Source organism: Strix uralensis, chromosome 12 (genome assembly GCF_047716275.1).
Source record: "Strix uralensis isolate ZFMK-TIS-50842 chromosome 12, bStrUra1, whole genome shotgun sequence".
In the NCBI taxonomy this organism is placed as follows: Eukaryota; Metazoa; Chordata; class Aves; order Strigiformes; family Strigidae; genus Strix; species Strix uralensis.
The window spans coordinates 11,655,038-11,674,955 of NC_133983.1; the positions used below are offsets into that span (position 1 = coordinate 11,655,038).

The window sequence follows — 19,918 nt, forward strand, 5'->3', positions numbered from 1 at the left end:
ATAGGCATAAGCCTATTGGTTTCAGACTTAGTTATACTAACTGCTTCAAAGGCCTTCCTTAGCATCTGCTTAGGGATTCTGTATGTTTTTCTCAGAGTTACTATTTTTGTTCCATTTAGCATGCTCATTTTTAACCTCTCACTGTTCATATGAATACATCAGCTTCATGGATTTACTTTTTTTTTTTTCCACTAGAACTTACCCGACTTAGTACTTGTAAGTAGTAAAATTTACCATGTTTTGCACCGTAGTAAAACTTACCATGTTTTATTTTAGTAACAATCACAGCATTTCTACCCTACAGAGACTTACTACTGGTCTGGATTCTCACTTTATTTTGGTATGTCACTCATTGGGTGGACTGCTCCTGATACTAGTAAACTATAACCACTCCATTTAAATTATAATACATTGTTTGCTTAAAAGTATATATGTGCATGGTAAGGTTATGTAGACACTCAGTATATGTTTACAAAGACTTACTCTATCCATAATTAAAATCTGACATCCAGTGTTGATATCCTCAGGTCCTGTTGGCATCACTAGAAATTCTATATATGGCCAATATGATACTGTTTTCTTCCAAGTCTTAAGTATCGTAGTAGGCTTTGGGAGGGTATGCCAAACTGAAGATTTAGGATACTTCTCTGTGGAAACAGATGTAGTGGGCACTCTAATTGTGGAGTAATTTTATTTTTAAACCATTTTAAATTAATTTCAGAATTTTACTGCTACTTTTCTAATTGATAGGTAAAATAAATTGCATGAAGAAATAGTTTCCATGGTACCTTCTACTTGAAAAGCTTCACTTTTAATTTTTCTTTCACTGAAGTACCAGATAAGCAATATTTTCCTCCCTTCTCAAAATCAGCAGTCATGTTTCTCCTATGTGTTTCCACAGATGTAATACTTAATGTTGGGTTTACAAATGTGAGGTCTGATTCTGAAAAATTGAAATTGAAGGCTGAAAATTATTTAAAGAAAAAATTTTCATTGTTCAGATGGGGAAGTTTCTTTGTTTTATTTTTATTCTTCTTTCTTTGGATTGTGGAGTAGGAGTATACCACACTGGTTTGATCTGAATTTTAAAATTTGGCACCCTAATTTAGTTTTGTCTGATTGGATTGCAAACCATTTAGGGCAGGAATATTCCTTTCTGTGTGTTGGAATTTGGAAAAAACAAAAAATAAGAAACACAGTGAAAACATTATTTGTGTGCTCTCTAATATAGTAAAAGTAAATAAATGGTAGTTATTTTATTGGAAAATAATCTTGTAACTATGAAGTTTAAACAGTTTGACATTTTTACTATTGGAGACACAAAGAAAAAGTCTTTAAAATAACCTAAGGATACCCATGTCTCCCTTTTGCTTTATTATATAGTGGTCATTTTGTTCTTGTTTTAAAGATGGCAGTGATTATGCATTTGGTATTTGTGGCTTAGAACTAATGGAAAGTAAATTAATTGCAATGGAAATATTCCATAAAACTTGCATATTAAAACTGACTAAACAAAATTAAAACAAGAAAAAATAAACCATGTATAAAATAAGAAAAAAAAAAATCATACAGACTGTTGAAACAACATTTGCAATAGATATAAAATCATTATCATTTTAAAATAGATGTAGATCAATTTCCATTAGGTTGAGAACAAAGTATTTGTAAATAATGACAAGAGTATATTTAAATGGAGCAATGTTTTACATATTGGAAATAATCCTAATAAATATTATAAAAATGTAAATCAGCAAATTACTAGAGTTATTAAATAAAAATTAAGTTGCTTTGCAGTAAATGGAAATGATGTAATAGATACCAGTTATTAAACAAATATTGGTTAGCTCATACTTACCAGGGACAGTTTCCTGCCTTTTATGTCACACTCTGTCTTTATTATATGCCTGGATCATATAACTGACTGATAAAAAACACTTTACTGTGTTTCTCCACTACATTAACTCAATTACTGTTCTTGTTCTCACAGCACCTGTTTGTTAGAGATGAGCTCAAGCAGTTCAGCAGAAGTCAGGTTCCTTCGAACATCTGTGTGTTTGGAGGCACACGAGTAGGTTGGTTTGGTACGCATGCCAAGACAAGGCCCAAAGTCTGATCCAGCCAGGAGGTGCTTCTGTGGCAGTTGGCCCAAAAAAGCTAGAGAAGCCGTTTAATCCTCCACAAGAGGAGGAAGCTGTGCTGTTTTAGAAGAATTAGCTACTTGCTTGGGTTGCTTCTTTTTTCCATTGGGTATTTCATGGTTGCAACCTTCTCCACACTGAGCCTCAGTTTCTGTGTAGTTTGCTATCATATAACAAGCTTTTGAAGGAAAAAAAAAATCAAGGTTTTATTTAGCATGCTCAGTTGAATCCCAACACACAATCGCAGAGGATTTTTCTTATCTAATTCAATGATATTCAGCCAGGAAGAGCTTTAAGGAGAAGATAGTAAGATAGGATTTTGATTGTTCCCATGTGATAAGAAGAAAAGGGCATAATTATGTGAAATCAGTTTCTCCTCTTCCTTGCTCTAAAAACAGTTGAAGGATGAGACAGTTCCTTAGTATGACCCCAAGAGAAGAGAGGAAGCACTCTAAGGGCAAAATGCTTCAGAGCCTCAGGGCTTAGGGAGGACAGACAGCCTCTCATAACCCTCCTAGATGACTTCTTTATGTTGACCAGTGAATAGAGACGGACTGTATGTTCCTGCTTCTTCAGAGCTACCTACTTCAACTCACAAAAACTGTTAAGTGTGAAGTGATGCAGAAACAAGGGCAAAGCATGTACGTGCACCAGTAGTGCATAGTAGACATGTGGGTGGACTGGCCACTTTGTGATTCAGCTTCCTGATTATAAAATAATATATAATACAGGTTATAATGAGGTTATAACACAGAAAGCTTAAAGATGCTCAGACTTTGTGGGGAAAAAAAAAAAAAATCTAAGTATCTCAGACCCATAATGTGCCATATGCAGATGCTTCCAGAGTTTCCATTTTTCCCTTGGGGGGCAGCAATTTAAGGTTCCTTGATTCAGGGAGCTGAGCATCTTCTTTGTGTTCTTGAGCACTCTTAATTCCCACTGAAATCAAATAAATGGGTGTGTTTTTTACTTTACATGCCTAGGCCTTTGGACTGTAAAGAAACAGTTAAGTGTAAAAAATTCAAATTTCTTTGACAAGTGACACATTATATAGCAGCCAGTTTCAGATTAGCTCTAGCACCTCTTTGCACCTTGTGTTAGCACTCAGAAGCTACTGCAGTTGTAGACCAGTTTAGGTTTTTGTGGTCATAAGGTGCTCAGGTATATTCCCAGGATGACTGGCACAGTTAAATCCCTTTAAGAATGAAAAAAGAATGTGCATGAGCAATGTAGAGCCCTGAAGAAGGTTTGGGTTGTGCTAAACAGAAGAAACCTGAGAAAGAGAAGGATAGGAATTAAAAACTTGGCAGGGCTGGGTTCACTGACTAAGTTACGATATGTATGACACACATCTTACATGTAATAGATGCATTATATACATTTACAGTGTTACTGCATTTTCCCTTGGAAATGTGACTAGCCAATTTTAAAACTTGCTTGGATGAACAGATGAAATACAGTAAAAATGGTGCTGTTTTAAATGAATCCAATTCACATTTTCTTCCTAAAAAAAGACTGCCTGTTGCCATTCTCTGAAGGCGCTTGTAGTGGGATGAGCAATATGAATAATTAAGGAAAATGGGTATGTGTGCTCCAAGAGGAGACAATTTTGGTATTGAACATCCTTTATTCTTACATTTCTAAGATGAACTAAAAGGACTTTTCATTTCTCTAGATTTCTCCAGATTTCCCATCCTTAACATTGTACAGCATGCCTTTTCTCCTGTCTTAATGACATCCCAAACTTTTGTTGAAAATAATTGATTGAATTTAAATTTCCTTAAAAGTTTAAGAGGTAATGTTACAGTATAAATTTCCTACCAAACACTAAGTAGGGAAATATCCATTAGTGAAATTAACTACAGTTTCTAGGTAGCTAACAATGTGCAGTATACAGTAGGGCATGGCTAATGAACACTGCAGTGGGTGATATTTCATTATACAAATTAATGCTCACATTTTAATGGGAAAGTCACATAATGAATCTCAGCTTCAGTGACAGCAATTAGAGACACAGATTGTCCCCTTCTGGACAAGGCACTGTTTAGCAATAAGCAGCTGTGTAAAAAGTCTTCAGGTTTACAACATATATATATGCTTTGGGGGAATTAGTGTACGGTTTATATTAATGTACTGAATCTTCCCTGCAAAGTAACAACCATATTTATCTCTCTGCGTTTTAACTAAGTAAAGACATGTAAAAAGACTAAATAAATATTGCAGATGAGATATAAAGAAAGGAAAATATTCAATTATAAAACTTTATAAAAATTAAAATATTTTATTGTAATACCTAGTGCACAAGTGAAAAATCTTTAATAAACTGAGTCAAAAGCATCAAAAGTCTGTCCTTTTACAGAGTAGGCGTAGTTTCATCTTATATAATAGAGAAAAATCACTAGTAAAGGGAAGTAGTAAAGAGAAGAACTTAACTAGTATTTCTGACAAACAGATTAATTGTGTGGTGAAACATGTGCAGGATCCAAAAATAATCCTACAGAACTTTTGATATTCCATTTGGTTTAAAAAGTGTGAAGTGAATGATTAGAATGATAAAAGAAATTACCGTGTAAGAATAGGCATAATAATGAACTAATTAAACCATACAGCAATTCATTTCTAAAATATCTGCTGCACAATGGATAAAATAGGTTATCAATAACTGTTTCAATGGTAAAATAAAAAATGCTGGAAAATGTTTTCAATATTTTCATTAAGCAGTATTCTCTGGAATTATAAGATGTTTGATTTCATTTACTTTGCATGAAAGAAAACTATAGCTTGTTTAGAAATGTATAGGATCAATTTGCAATTCACATTCTCCCTGAATGACTGTCAAAACCCCACTACTGGCTGCCAAAAGCATTAGGTGTTGGGGTTCTTGTGCTGATGCACAGCCCTCACTGTACTGAGGAGCAGCACTATGAGGAGCAGAGGAGCATACTCCATAAACAAACTCCATAAGAAATCTTATCTAAAAAGGAGGGGGGGCATTCAGTGGGAAAGGGGAGTGTAGGATTTTTAAGAAGCTGCATGTTAAGTATGAAAAATGAATCAAGAAGCTCACAGCACAAAATATAAATAGATATTTATACAGCAATTTGATAAGTGAGACTAGAAGTAATAGTAAAAATATATATGTGGCCATTAGGGTTATGGAGAACAGGGTAAAACTGGCAGGTTTAACAATTTGTATCTTGCTAATACTGGACAAGAATGGATAAAGAATTATCAACTATGGTATAGAAGACTAAAATACTCTTCTGTTCTGTTCAGAGAAAGAATCATGATGTTTTTGTAAGTATTTTCCGATGATACAATTCTGCCATTAAGAAATGAGGCTGTTGCACTGTAGCCCACTACATTTTAATTTTTTTTTGAATGAATGAGACTGGATAACTTATAGATAAAGTCTTAAAAACCCTGGCTGAAGAACTCTTCAAATCATTAAAGTTCATTTTAAAAAACAAGTCTTGGAACACGGAACAAGTTCCAGAGCACTTGTAGTAGTGAAAAATCTCTGGCTATTCTAGTATTTCCAAAAAGAAAGAATATTAAGACCTTGAAATTATAAATGGACTATCCTGACATAAGTTTTGGGTGAAATTACAGAACGAATTTGTTAACTAATTAAGAATTGGTATCATAGTTAATTCAATTTTATTTTATGAAAGTAAATTTTATCAAGTTTCTCCCTTTCTCCCAAGGCTTGTGAAAGTAGCTTGTTCTATGTGACAATCCCCCCACCAAAAAAAGCCAGTATACAGAGATGAAGTGACACATAAACTGGCAGTTCCACAGCAGTGCTTTCAGCTCCATCTATTTGGTATTTCATCATTATTTGGAAGGATATATAAAATCAGTGTTGATAAAATTTACCAATGGCACAAAAATGGTAAGATGCTAAAAATCATGGGGAGGCACTGATTAGTCACTTAGTCAAGTGGGCTCTTTTCAACAATATGAATTTTAAATCAGCAAAACGTAAAGGAACAAATACTAGAGGCGTTGATGATCTGGGCCTAGGATTATGGTAGAGAAGCAACAGAATATGAGCTGTTAGTTGATTGCTGTAGCTATGGATGTAAACACAGTCTTGGACTGTATAAGATTAATACCAAGTTGAAATTTCATCAAAGCTTTAGTAGGTACCCATAATTTAAAAGGACGTTAAAAAATTGGGAAGGGTGTTCCACTCAACAGTGAGAGAAGGTGAAAGGGTGACTGGTTTGTATCTGCAAGTACCTTCCTTAAGGAATAGATTTTTTTATTAAAAAATTATGTTTAATCTACCAGGGAAAAATGGACAAAATGTAGCAATGTTCAGTAGTAGGAAGCAGGCTCTGGACAAATTCAAGCTTCAAATGAGGCACACATTTTGAGTAGTGAAAATACTTAACCAGTCTAACAGTTTACTTAGGGCGTGTTGTATTCTTCTTCATTTCTGTGGTTGAAACAGAATGTGCTTAAACTAAAACAAGGAAGTTTCAGATTGTAGTTATGATTTGATACAGGAATTATGATGTGAGGGTCTTTGGCCTGTGTTGTACAGTGGATCAGACGAGATGATGATAATTGTCCCTTCTGGCCTTAAAATCTGTAAATCTATTTATAATCTGGCTGTGTCTCCTTGCACAGCCCGTAGCAGATAATTCCTGTGACTAGTATGATCAGATTGCGTTCTGAGCAGGACTGGTGATGGCTTGCATAGATTATACATCTGCGTTGTTTATACAGCCTACTATACAAATAGACCTCTTTCTACTGGGCAACATATCTGTTTCTAGTTATCTACCAAGCTTTTGTTCAGATTTTACAAGCAGCATTGAATTTTTATTGTTTTACTGTATCCTGATATAAAATAGTTCTTGTGAGATGTCTTGTGTCTTGTAAACCAGAGCAGTAGATAGGTCAGAACTGTGATTATGTTGCCCAGATAAGTTATTCTCTATAAGATTTTTTTTTTTTTTTTTTAATTGTACACACTGGAATATTCTCTCTTTCTTTTACATTGTGAAAAGGTTTGCAGGCATGCAAACACGGCCAGAGAATTAGCAAAATTGGGATGGTCATTGCCTTTGTGAACAATGAAAAATGACTCTTGGATATGAAATGCAGAAAATTATTTTGAAAAAGTCATGTTCCCTCACTCCTACATGGCAACATTAATTTATGTGCACTAATATTAAGCGTTAAATAACTCATCCAGACACTGCTCTTGGCAGTATTACCAGGGTAGTTATTACACTAGGATGAATTCTCTGAAACCTTTCCTCAAAGTATGAGATACAAACAGGTTGTCTTCTATCAAGAATCATAGCCTACCTCTCTTGTCCCCTGTAGTATTCTTTGGACATATACTATTGCAGTTGCTGATAGAGTCCTGGAAATTAGGGGTCCTTTGGGTTTTCCATTGAAACTGGCTTGGGTTTTGGTTAGTTTAGTTGAGGTTAGGTTGGGCTTTTTCCCACGGCAGCTTATAACTTTGTTTTGCCATTTGTACACGGACTTACACGGGGCGTAGCTGGTTGTTAATTTGAATGGATGAAATAGCATCTAAATATCTGCACAATTACTGAATTTAGGAAATACCGACACACTAAATTTAAAAGATTAAAGATGATTTACTCCATCCTACTCCCCTTTCCCAATGCCTGCCCTCAAAATAGCAGCATTTAAGATTGCTTTGAAGTAAAATAGTCACTGCCAATATTTGGATCTAAAAGAGAAGAGAGAGGTTTTGAATAGTTCCCTTTGAACAATGTTATTTGGCCAGTCCTGTATTGTAAAGGTGGCACAGCGTGTTGCTACATGTTGAGTCCAATTTCAGGCCTTCAGCTTCAGATCTCATTTCTAGCCATGCAAGAGGTGGGAGCACCACAGAGACAGTGTTACCAAGGCTAGGAGAGATTTGAACTTTTTATCACACTGTCTCAGTCAGTGTCTTCTTTAAGTCCAATGCTTACGGTGTCGGTGGCGAGCTGTGTCCAGATCTCCTCTGCTGAAAGGAAGCTCACTCAGCAGTGAGGGCTTCAAGCAGAAAACGTAATGACTTCAAGGCTTAGCAATTCAGAGTAAGAGTATGTTGTTGTGCCCAGTGCTTTAGACTGAAGGTACTTTAGAAGTACAAAATATTACTAGTATTTCCTCTAGTTATCATATTTTAAATCACTTGTACCCATTTTTACATATACTTATTGCTTTGAACAGTTCCTGCATGTTTTTAGCAACATCAGTGCAGCCTATATTGCAAACTTCTCCTCCTCCCTGCAGAAGTAGCTACCCAACGGTTGACATAGCACCTGCAATGCTGCCACATACTTTTTAATGGTGTCACTTGATGTGCAATGCAAACACACACTGAACTATCATTAGAATAAAAGGAAGTGCTCGATATAATTGTGTTAAAGATTTCCGTATAGACATAGGGGATGCTGAGGAAGAGCTTTTCAATTAAGAGGAGTGAAAACTCACAAGTGAGATCATTTAACCTTATAAAGTCTGTTACTTGTTTTTCACCAGTGTGATTACTTCTTAGGCAGCACTTGAAGTACCTAAGTTGTGTCAGAGGTCACCTGTTGACAGTAACTGGTGGGACAAACATCAGAATACCAGAAAGTGGCTCAGAAATATTGCAGTATGTACATGCTGTAAAAACAGCATTAATATCTGTCCACATTCTGACTGGCAGCACAGCTGTCAGAGTTTGCACACTCCCGAACAGCCCTGCAGAAATGCAAACAAATAAGACAGCCAGTGTCTTCTTCCCCTTGTCCTTACCCTAAAATGCCTGTGATGGGTGTGCGTGTGCTCAGACTCTCACCTGAGACCAGGGGAGCCCAGACAGACTTGATCCATCTCAGTTTAGTGATAGGAACTGTTTGCTTTTGCACAACTCCCACTGAAACGCAGCTCCTACTTATTGTTGGTGGAGTGCCAGAACTTAATTAGGTGATTGTGGAAGACTCAGTAGTTGCACTGAAATGGTTAAATCTGATGTCTTCTGTTAAGGTGTGTTGGCCCAGGCCTAAAGCATGGACCATGCTAATTACTACCTCTTCCTCTGCTGAACACCTCTTGTTTGAGGTGCTGCACTTTTCTCCTCGAAAAAAAGTCGATTGATGTGGTTGATGTAAAGCTCTCATGTCTCACCATTTAGCTTTAGGATTACATTATGGATTTAGAATTTCCACTGCTTGTAATTTACTTCAGCCCCATTTGAATTTCAGCACATATCCAGCTACTGTTCATGGTCAGTAAGCCAGCTTGTGCAGTGCTATATGGTCATTTGAGTGTTCTGGTGTTGCTTCTCATTAGTAAATTCCTGCAATCAGTGAGAGGAGCAGCTTCCCAAGTATTTACCAGCCTTCTGATTGAGCCTGTAGCTTAAATAACAAAAGTTTGAAAGCCTTTCAATTTTGTTTTAAGCAGATTTTGAGGTTATTTGAAAATGGGTAACTTTCCAGCTGGTTTGGTGAACTACGTAATATTCTATAGGATTTTTACTGTGGAGAAAGTTTTCAAAACAAATATTTCCATTACACCATTTGGAGAAGGCTTGCCTTTGTCTTTTGGATCACTCAGGGGAAAAAAAAACTGCGTAGAGAAAACAGTTTCTTCTTCTTCTTCTTGAGCTCCCTCATAGAAATAATTGCCAATATTGACAGCTCACAGATTTTTCAGATTCCTGTCACTTTTAGTGAGGATTTCTGTACTTCTTTCTTCAAAAGGAACTCTGCATTGCTAACAAGTGCTCTGCAAAAATTTAGATGTACATTTGCTTAGATGGACGTTCTTTTTGGATATGTCTTTATGATTGTATGTGAATATTTACTATACGTGTAATACCTTCTACCTCCTTTAAAGTATAGGAAGAACAATAAAAGTTTAGTGTGGGATTCAAATATATATTTAATTCATGAAAATAATCTTATATGTTTTAAAACTCTGTTCAAGCTAATCCTAGAAAAGTGCTTATGGTAGGTAAATTACACATTTTACTACTTGAGCATTAGAAATGCCATTAGTACAAATTTAAAGGACTGCAAAAACCAGTAGATAATACTAATTTCAAATACAGAAACTAAATATATTTTGTACTTTTTTATTACTCGATTTCTTTTTTATTTTATTGACTACTTTTTATTTTAACTATATGTTCTTACATGCTGCAATCATAATGTAATGATATTAATATTTTATAGAATCTGTATTTATAGTTCTTTATTTAGAAACAATGCAGTAGGTCTGCAGATCTTTGAATCCTTCTGGAATGGTGCCCTCCAAATAATGATAAATTACTTGTGCAGTATGCCATTTGCTAATTATATCCATGATTTACTGCAGAGCAAGACTTAAATCATTCATTTCAGTCTTGCGTAACAGTGCCATAAAATTTTTAGGTTTAAAAATGGTTTCCATGTGTATAATTTAAACAAATTTTAGAGCAATTGTATACACAAAATATTGCAACCATCCATTTGTTACATTCTTTGTCTCTCTTTTTTTTAAACTTGTACTTTTAATGATTACTGTGGTTGAAATTGTTATGCTTCATTTTCATAATCATAGCTTTTAATTCTACAACAGTTTTCTACATGTTAGATTAAGAAAAAGATGGCTAATTGTGTGTAGATACCATGTCATTCCTGAATAGCCCCACATTCTGGAAACCCATTGTAGAAATATTCAGTTTATGGATTACTCTTCAATTAAAGACATTTATTTTTTAAAAATGAATTATTAGCTCTAAGATCTTCTTGTTTTCAAGCAGCTAATGTTGATTTTTTTTTCTTCACTCATCTGTACACCAAAGTACAGTTAACTCTCTTTCTTTATACTTTCATCTTTATCCATACCTGTAGGTGAGAAGCCTTACAAGTGTCCACATTGTGATTATGCTGGTACTCAGTCTGCATCCCTCAAATACCACTTGGAACGGCACCATCGGGAGCGACAGAATGGAGCAGGACCACTCTCTGGGCAGACTGCAAGTCAAGAACACAAAGATGAGACATCAAGTAAAAGTTCTGTGTTTATTAGACCAGATATATTAAGAGGAGCCTTCAAGGGGCTTCCTGGTATCGATTTCCGAAGTGGCATGGTCTCGCAGCAGTGGACGTCAGGAATGCTGTCTTCTGGAGATCAGCAAGGGCAAGCGGCTAGCATGTCATCTGAAGTATCTTCAGAAAATATGAAGGGTTCAGACATATCTTCCAAAGGAACACACTTCTCTGAACTTGGCCGTGCTTACCAGAATATGGTTGGGAACGGTGTGAACTTTCAAGGGTCTTTGCAAGCTTTCATGGACAGCTTTGTCCTAAGTTCTTTGAAGAAAGAAAAAGAAATGAAAGATAAAGCTCTCTCAGATCCACTTTCAGCAAAAGCTCTGGGCTCAGATGCTGGTGAGGAAAAGATAAATAGCAAGTCCTCACAGCGAAAAACAGAAAAGTCACAATACGAACCTCTTGACTTATCCGTAAGGCCAGATGCAGCCTCCCTCCCAGGTTCATCTGTTACTGTGCAAGACAATATTGCTTGGCACGGCTGCTTATTTTGTTCCTTTACAACTTCATCTATGGAACTAATGGCTCTGCACCTCCAGGCCAATCACTTGGGCAAGGCTAAACGTAAAGACAGCATCATAGGGAACAACAAAGACCAATCTAGAGAAGCTTCAGCCTCGGTTAATAAAGTGAGCTTGCTCCCCTCTTCTGTGCAGTCCAGCAAGGATGCAGTAGTTTCAAACATGCTGAGCCAGCTGGACTCAGCTTCTGAGAAAATGACCCAAGGACAAAATAAAGAGACCCTGGGAGAGCAAAAGAGCACTGCCTGGCCCAGCCACATGGAATCCACTTTTTGTAATTTTACAACAGACTTCTATAAGCAGTTTGGTGTTTATCCTGGTGTTATTGGCACAGGAACACAAAATTCTTGCACCAGTAATGAATCCGAAATAAAAACACAATCCGAAGATGACCCAAATATTCTGCTCTCTGACTCTGTAAATAAAAGTGCTACTGATGACCTTTCTGACATAGCTTCATCTGAGGATATGGAATCTTCCAAGGAAGAAAACATTGAAGATGAGGACATTGACACAGAACCAGATATTATGAATAAGCAGTTGTCTGCCCTAAATAAAGAAAGCAGTGAAGGAGGTGACAATATACAAAGTGCAGTCACCTCACAACCAACACAAGGGCTTGTATCACCACTGCCGCAAGCCTCAGAAAAGCAGTGGCACAGTCAGAGTCTTCTATCCTCCCATGAAACTGCACAAGGAGTGATGAAACCTGAACAAGTTCAGGGTCCACAGGTCCTGGAGAAGCAGATGAACATGTTGTCAGTCCTAAGAGCTTACAGCTCTGATGGCTTAGCAGCCTTTAATGGACTTGCAAGTAGCACAGCAACTAGTGGATGTATCAAGAGACCTGACTTGTGTGGTAAGTTTTAGACCTTCTTTTAGACCATTTCAGAAAACACTTGTGCAGAATCATGAAGCTGCTCTTTAAATATACTTAGTCATGTTTGTTAGTAATACATTTTTTTAAATGTTAAACCCTGTGGGCCAAATTCTAGTCTTATATGTGGTCTACTCCATTGAAATCAGCAGTGCTGCATGCATATACTTATACAGGATTTTAGAAAGAACTTGCTTTTTAAACTAGAGTAGCAGCAATATAGACTATCTGTGCTAGTGGCATCTGAAGGGGATACTTACTGCTTTAGCATACTCAAAGGAGGAAAAAGTTTTAAAAAATTTACATGGTAACTTGCAAACTTTTCAGTATTTTGATATAAGTAAGAACCCAAGAAAAACACTGGATGCTTTGCCAAGCAAACCTTGCTTTCTCTCTCTCTTTTTTTTTTTCTTTCTTTGAATTGGGGTGTGTTCAATTACCACAATATTAATGAAATCAAAGGCCAAGTGCATGCAATGCGTCTACCTGTGGTGAAGAGCCTCTTTTTTTTTTTTCTTTCCCTTCCCTTTTTTAAAATTATATTTTTCTGATTTGTTTCAATGGCACCCATACAGTAGTTGCCCTTGACCATTTTCACTATTCTAACTAGTCGTTGTACAAATTGTGATTTGCCTAATTAAGAATATGCCTGCAGGTAATTAAAAAGCCAACAACACACCAAACAAACAAAACCACCCTTTACCCTTACTAGTCTCTGATTTACAAAGCTGAAGTTTTATTTCCTCATATCACACACATCGTATCTGACAAAAATGGAAGTTAAATCTAGTTGGAACACGAGAATGAGGATTTTTTCAATTGATCTCCTATTTTGTCAGCATAGTTCTTGTTTGAAAGAGATTTTAGAGTGTAAATCCTTTGAAAAACAGTATCACTTTAAAACGCAGAGTCAACAAAGGACACAAAAACTTCAGTAATGCTTGTTTCACTTAACCTTCAAACTAATCAGAAAACTCATTGTCAGAGCTGAACATGCATAATAAAATGTTGTCAAGTTAAAAAAAAAAAAAAGAAAATATGATCAACAGTTGTATAGCCTGACAATTTAAAATGAAACACTAAATCTGCAAACATTTAAGAATGGTTACCCTGGTTAACTTAAGGATAGTGGGAGCTTTGTTTGACTTTACTAGGATAGTGTATGTGCTTAAAGCCATAACCCCTTCTTCAGGCCTCTCTCTGCTTTTCCAAGTTTATTAGTTGGTGTGATAAAAAAGTCTGATTTCTCCTCACAAAGTTTATCTCACTTGAATTCTTAGAGCATTTTGGCTTCACCATATTGTAATTACTTAAACTGAATCACGAGCCCAAGCATCTGCATGGCCTTGTAAACTTCTGTGTCTTAATGCACCAATTCAGATAGTTGGAAATATTTCCAGATTCTTTAAAATCAGCAGTTACATTACTAATACTTTGAAAATAGTTGATAGTTGATTTAATTTGCATCTAGCAAAATCCTACTTGGATTTTTTTTCTCTCTATTTGTGGAGTACCATCAATCAGTTACAAAAAAAAAAAAAATACAGCAGAGAAATTACTCTCTAAACATACAAGTAAAAAAATTGGAAAACTAAGATTAGTTGCTTTGTACAAAATATCTTTATACATCTTTCCAGACATAAGATTTTTAAAACAACAACAAAAATCCCCCCTCTAACGTTATTATTGAAATGAGGTCATGTTACTGCCATTAGTTTTTTGTTTCATCTTCCAATCAATTCAACAGACATTTTATGATGGTTTGAGTTTATACGATTTTAAAGACCATATCCCTTTCACAAGCTCTGCCCAGTGATAATGGATTTGACTTGAAGTATGAAGGAAAAAAAAAAAAAAAAACAGAAGCTTGTCTGTTCTACTTTTTAAGCCATTTTTTAATGGAAAATGCAGTGCGAGTCCTCCTTTCTCCCCCCTCCAAAAACAGCTTTTTCAAATTCTTTACTGACATTCTATTGAGTGTTTGCAGAATATAAGAATTAAGGTTGATTATTTAAATATATTATTTCATTTTTTTGATATGTCACAGCAAAAGTGGATGAGTATGAACAAGCCCCGTGTCAGTAGTTCTTTTTTTATTTGGTTGGCTTGGACACCGCCCACTTGAAAGTAGTGTTTTTGGGGAGTTTTCATTTCCTCAGTGACATTTTATACTGTGAAATCACACTCCATCTGTGCATGCTAGTGTGGGGAATCTCACCTGATGTTTCTGCGCTTGCAGATTAGCCATCAGAAGCACCCTGTTCATTTATTAGCCTGCTTTCCCTCTTGCACAAAGCCCATCATCTTAGTCGTGGTTCCCTTTGTCTCTCCTACTGCCTGAGAGATCAGAAAACTTGAGACCCACCTTCAGCACCCGATTCTAGGGCATGATTCTTGTGTTCCTTTGTATTTTGGGAGACCGTGTGCCTTTCTTTTTACAGCCAATGATTTGTGGGTTGTTGACATCTCAAGAGAACACTGATACACTTGATACAGTCCTTGCACAATCAAGACAGCAAGGCATGGTGCTCTTTCTTCAGTCAGAATACAGTGGAAATAAAATTGAAATAAAATATCTCAGCTTCAGTTAGCTGAGATTGCATCTTTGATTGGCCACGCTAATTGAGTTAAATTTCTGGCTGCATAAAAACAAGCTGGGATTTTCAGTGATCCATGTGGATCATTTTTAGTTGGCAGATTTTACCTTAAGATAATGGGTCAGTTTTTAAGCACAAAGCTTGGCATGAAAAGGGTTTAATTTCTAGAGGAGAATGCCACTAACTCACATTGTTGTTTTGGAAAGTTACCACAAATGGGGAAAGCAGTCCTCAGTTTCCCTATATATAGAGAGACTGATGATGTATACATAATTCCTTTATGCTCCTATCATGCTTCAGACTGTAGGGATGAAAGACACGGTTAGGAAAAAACCATTATTACTGCATAATACAGAATTTTCTATGTCAAAATGCTGCTGAGAAATCACAATTTTTTGTAGTATTTCTCCTTTACATATGTAGCAGAATAGGAAAGAACAGAAGGAATAAAATACCATTGATGAATTTAGAGTTACTCCTGACCTGTACTTGGTTTTGAAGTCCCAGGTGACTATACCTAGGAGCTGATCTTGTTAATCTTTGCTACCACGCAGTTTCTAAGAAGAAGACATGCTTTTCCTTGCTGCTTGGCAGCCACTAGCCCAGCATGGAGGGGAAGCCCAGGGCTCCATGTCTTGGTACCTATGCTCTCTGAAGAGAGCATCCATGTACTCTGCTTTCACAGCCCTTGCTCTTTCGAGAATTTATGCTTGGAGGTTCTAGACCTACCTTGTATTTAAGTTTTGGAAGATCTGTTTTCCTTTCCATTTATGCTCTTCTCTTTGCTTGTCTTCCCATATACATGTAGTTGTATCGCAATAATGTTCTACCTCCCGTTCCAAGTCATTAATTTACAGTGATTTGCACAGCATCTATTTATGACGACTCTTTTCTTTCTCTCTCTCCTTCCCTTTAAATTTTTCTGCTTTGTGTCTAAAATGGTAAAATTTCCCTAGCTGCATTCTCTGCTTGGGAAGTACTTAGGCTTTCAAAGAGCTGGTAGGCTACAGAACTATTGCCCAGAGATAGTCCTGGGTGTTAGCTGGTTGCTTAATGGGTTAGTGCTATTGAACCCACACTTAATGATGTCCAAAAGTATTAGTTCCATGTTGTCTCTATAAATCTAATTTGCTTCCATTCATACTTGCTTTCCTCTGCGATTAGTGCTGTTTTCTCCTGCATAGGCTCCACCCCATTATCACTTCTTTCACTGCATGAAAACAGGGCAAGGCCCTTCTGATGTATGGTAACAGCTTTGGAGTTCTGATCCTGCAAAGGGCTGAGCACTTCCAGTTTCCTTTGGAGCTGAAAGCGTTCAACATTGCACAGAATTATTAAAATTTTCAGCATTGTAACTTTCTGAAATACCTTCCAAATGTGGAACTGCAGCACAGACAAGAGGGCTGGGCAAGGGGAAGATGGATTGTGGCAGATTATTACAGCTTTATTGTCACATAATTATAGTGCTCTACCCCAATGTTTAAATAGTGAATTTAGTTGTTGTAAATTGCTTATTGCCACAGGTGTCAAAACCAAAAAGATTATAATGCTAACCCCTTCAGAACTACCACCAACATATAAAATACAGAAAAATATTTTTAATTGTTTGTGGTGGATTCACTTGAATCTTTATTGCAGCTTTTTAAAATTCTAAAATCCATATTAAACAGAAGCCAAAGGCCTGATATATCCAAGCTCTTGGACAGCTACAAGGCAGTGGAAGGTCATCCTACTGCAGCAAATTGTAGTACTCCTGCCCATTTAAAGTCTCTTATAATGCACTTAAGTAACCCAACATTTTGTCCTGATCTGCAATTGAAGGAGTAACCAGAATATTCTTTTCCTTCAAGGCAGAATGAAATGATATGGAAGTTTTACAGCAGACTTTTCTTTACCCCATTATGGTGATTTTGAAGAGGTTTCTGTAGTTTCAGTTAGGAGATCCAAGGCCGGCTTTTAGTGTATGAACTGTACTGCTGAACGGGAGATCAGCACCTCGGCCCCCACGCCTGGGTTTCAGCCACACTTCTGGATGTCGCGGTGCCATTTGCATGGCAATATCAAACCAAACTCATATGGCTTGCTTCCTTTTTTTAATTAACTGGGAATGCCAGTGATCCAGTGAAGTTTGTGCTGCTGGATAAAAGGGTTGGTCTGTGAATAGCATTGTATTTGCCAAATGGTTCGCTAGTCATTTCAGTACAAACAAATGGATGGTGTCTGTAAGTCTGCAAACACTGTTGACATTTAGCCTTGTTTATGTTACTTTCCTTTTGCTGCATATTTTTGGCTAGAAAAGATACTGTCTGAATCAACATTGACTTCCTAAGCAGAAGCTAAGGACCCAGTCTTGCATCCCTCATTCTCGATGAGTGGGACTACTTTCATGACTAAGGATTGCAGAATCAGGTCCTATGTTTATTTGACTTTAAATTTCATTGCTATATTCCTGTAATTTAATTTGATTATATTTTGTTTTATCAGAAATCGGTCAGATAAGTTTGGTATCACCATTTGTTTACTGTTGAAAACTTTTATTTCTTACCATTTTTCATATTGCGGTGTAACATTCCCATTCCGTTTATGTTTCTGGAAATTAACCCCTAAAATATCTGATACAGCTAAGTGCTAAGTACCTTCTATTCCCAGTGAAACTGGAAGCATTCAGTCCCTCCTAGCACCAGATCTGAAAGGGGGATTGTGTTTGCAAAAGGAGGCCTTGGTATGTGCCTTGATTTCAGACATCAGTGGCCAGCCGCACCAAGGCAAATCCCTAGCACAGAAAGGCTTTTCTTTTCTTTGCAGAGACAAAATAATGATCTAAGCTTAGAGCTGTATGATTTTACTCTAAGTTTCACCTCCCAAACAATATATTCTTATTGTTTTTGTCATATCCAGGTCAAATTTAAATTATAATTTAGGATTAGGCAGAGACATAGAGATGTTTCCAGGTCTTTCCAAAGTGAGACAATGCCCTGGTTTGTGTTTTGGTTCAGGAATATATATTCTTGTGTCTGAGGTATAGTATTTCCTATAACTATTCATAAACATGAACAATTTAGACATCCTTGTAAGTCAAAACTAAGTGTACGATTAATACCTATTATGAGGCCAATTTTAAACAATTAATTTGGCAGCAGTTATAATTTTATGTTACAGTCTTTCAGAAATAAATAACCAAATTCATCTTTGTAATCTACGGAATTTAGGATATCTTTATGCAGAGATGAGCTTGTTATGCACAGTATTGCATATCTGGAATTTCTGAGGTTTGCTCCCACCTATCTAGATACCTGTAGTACCAGGGATAAATAATTACCTGAGGCTTATTAATTGTTTCAGCAAAGAAAAAATATATACCTTAAGTGTAATCATTAATATATGTATACACAATACATCCACAATATATAACAAACCATACTAGTACAAAAATAGAAGTCCTGAATATGTTCTGTTATTTATGTGTTTGGCAAGCTTAGGGAATGGACTTTAGTATGAGTGAAAATTCTCTTAACATTTTTAAGGTTATTTATTGTCATTTCTATTTGAGTTTTTAATGGTCCTGTATTTTGTAATGCTTTAGCAGGAAAAAATACTGTAGTTATCTTTTTTCATATTCTTTAAGCAATATTTCTAGCTTAATATATTGTGCCAGGTTTTCCAATATTAACCAAGAAAGACAGTAAAATTCAATGAACAGCACTCTGACATCCACAATTTAAAACCTGTGATTGAAGTGAAATGTGTAAACTTCTAGTGGGTTATCATGTGCTTTGGAATAGAGTATTGTTGGAAGTAATTAGAAAATATATTAAGGTTTCCTGGTAATGAAGGTATGTAAGTTTTAATAATTGTTGCTTTCTGAATAAGTGTCAAACTATATCTTTAAATGTATATGGAGTTACAAGTTAGGTCACTTCTGAATGGAATGTAAAACAATACTAAAATGCTTCAATAACTTATCTCAGTGTTGCTAATAAAAAAAAGCTGTTAACCATTAGTGCAGTTTTGAGTCATTTTGTTAATTCACTCAAGAAAATTCTCTGAGAAACTATTGTACCTTTTGATAAACCAAAGACCTCTCATGCAATCCACAGTTTTTTGATGCTTTGAGAGGCAAACTCTGCAAAGCTACTTGTTGGCCTTGTAAAGGATCTATTGATTAAAAATGCAGTCTTCTAAGGAGGGAGTGGTTTGTCGTTAGAACGACGCCATGTGTGGTTAGGCAGGTGTATAAGGGGGGACATTAGACTTGCTTCCTCTCACAGAAAGTATCTTGGGAATGTGGGACCTGTTTCTTCTCTGTCACTATTAAAATCCAGCAAAAATTTTTGTGGAGGCCACTGGGTTAAAAATGAGTAATGTGGGATGGATTAAGTGTGTAAGTATTAGTGTCTGGGTGCTTGGCCAGGGTGAGCTACATATTTGGGTTCGGTCCTGCAGCTGGAAATACAGCCTTAGTGAGTAATGGGTATACAACGTCTATCCCAGTGGAAAAATACCAGGAGCATACAGCCCGTGAGTGATCTTTCTTGGTTAGTCTTGCCTAGCCTTACATTAAGTCACAGTCTTCAATACTGCAGATAGCACTGAACTCTCCTTTTTGTTTCCCATGGAAAGAATGTGTGGTAAGCGTCCTGAGACTAGCCTCCCTCCTCAGACCCACGTACGATTCACCCAAGATAAAGCCAGCATAGGATAACAAGCAACCAGTCGCATC

The 19,918-nt window shown here is 36.4% G+C and overlaps 1 protein-coding gene across 10 annotated transcripts in view; it reads left to right on the plus strand.

Moving 5' to 3' along the window:
* ZNF536 (zinc finger protein 536) overlaps window positions 1-19,918 on the plus strand; it is a 352,860-nt gene that overhangs the window by 215,430 nt on the left and 117,512 nt on the right. For 9 of the 10 annotated variants that reach the window (XM_074881579.1, XM_074881572.1, XM_074881573.1 and 6 more), the window contains one exon: window positions 11,003-12,583. In XM_074881579.1, the coding sequence (XP_074737680.1) occupies window positions 11,003-12,583 (1,581 nt within the window). Of the gene's footprint in view, window positions 1-11,002; window positions 12,584-17,048; window positions 19,199-19,918 lie in introns of those variants that run through there. The other variant, XM_074881581.1, reaches the window with a different exon arrangement.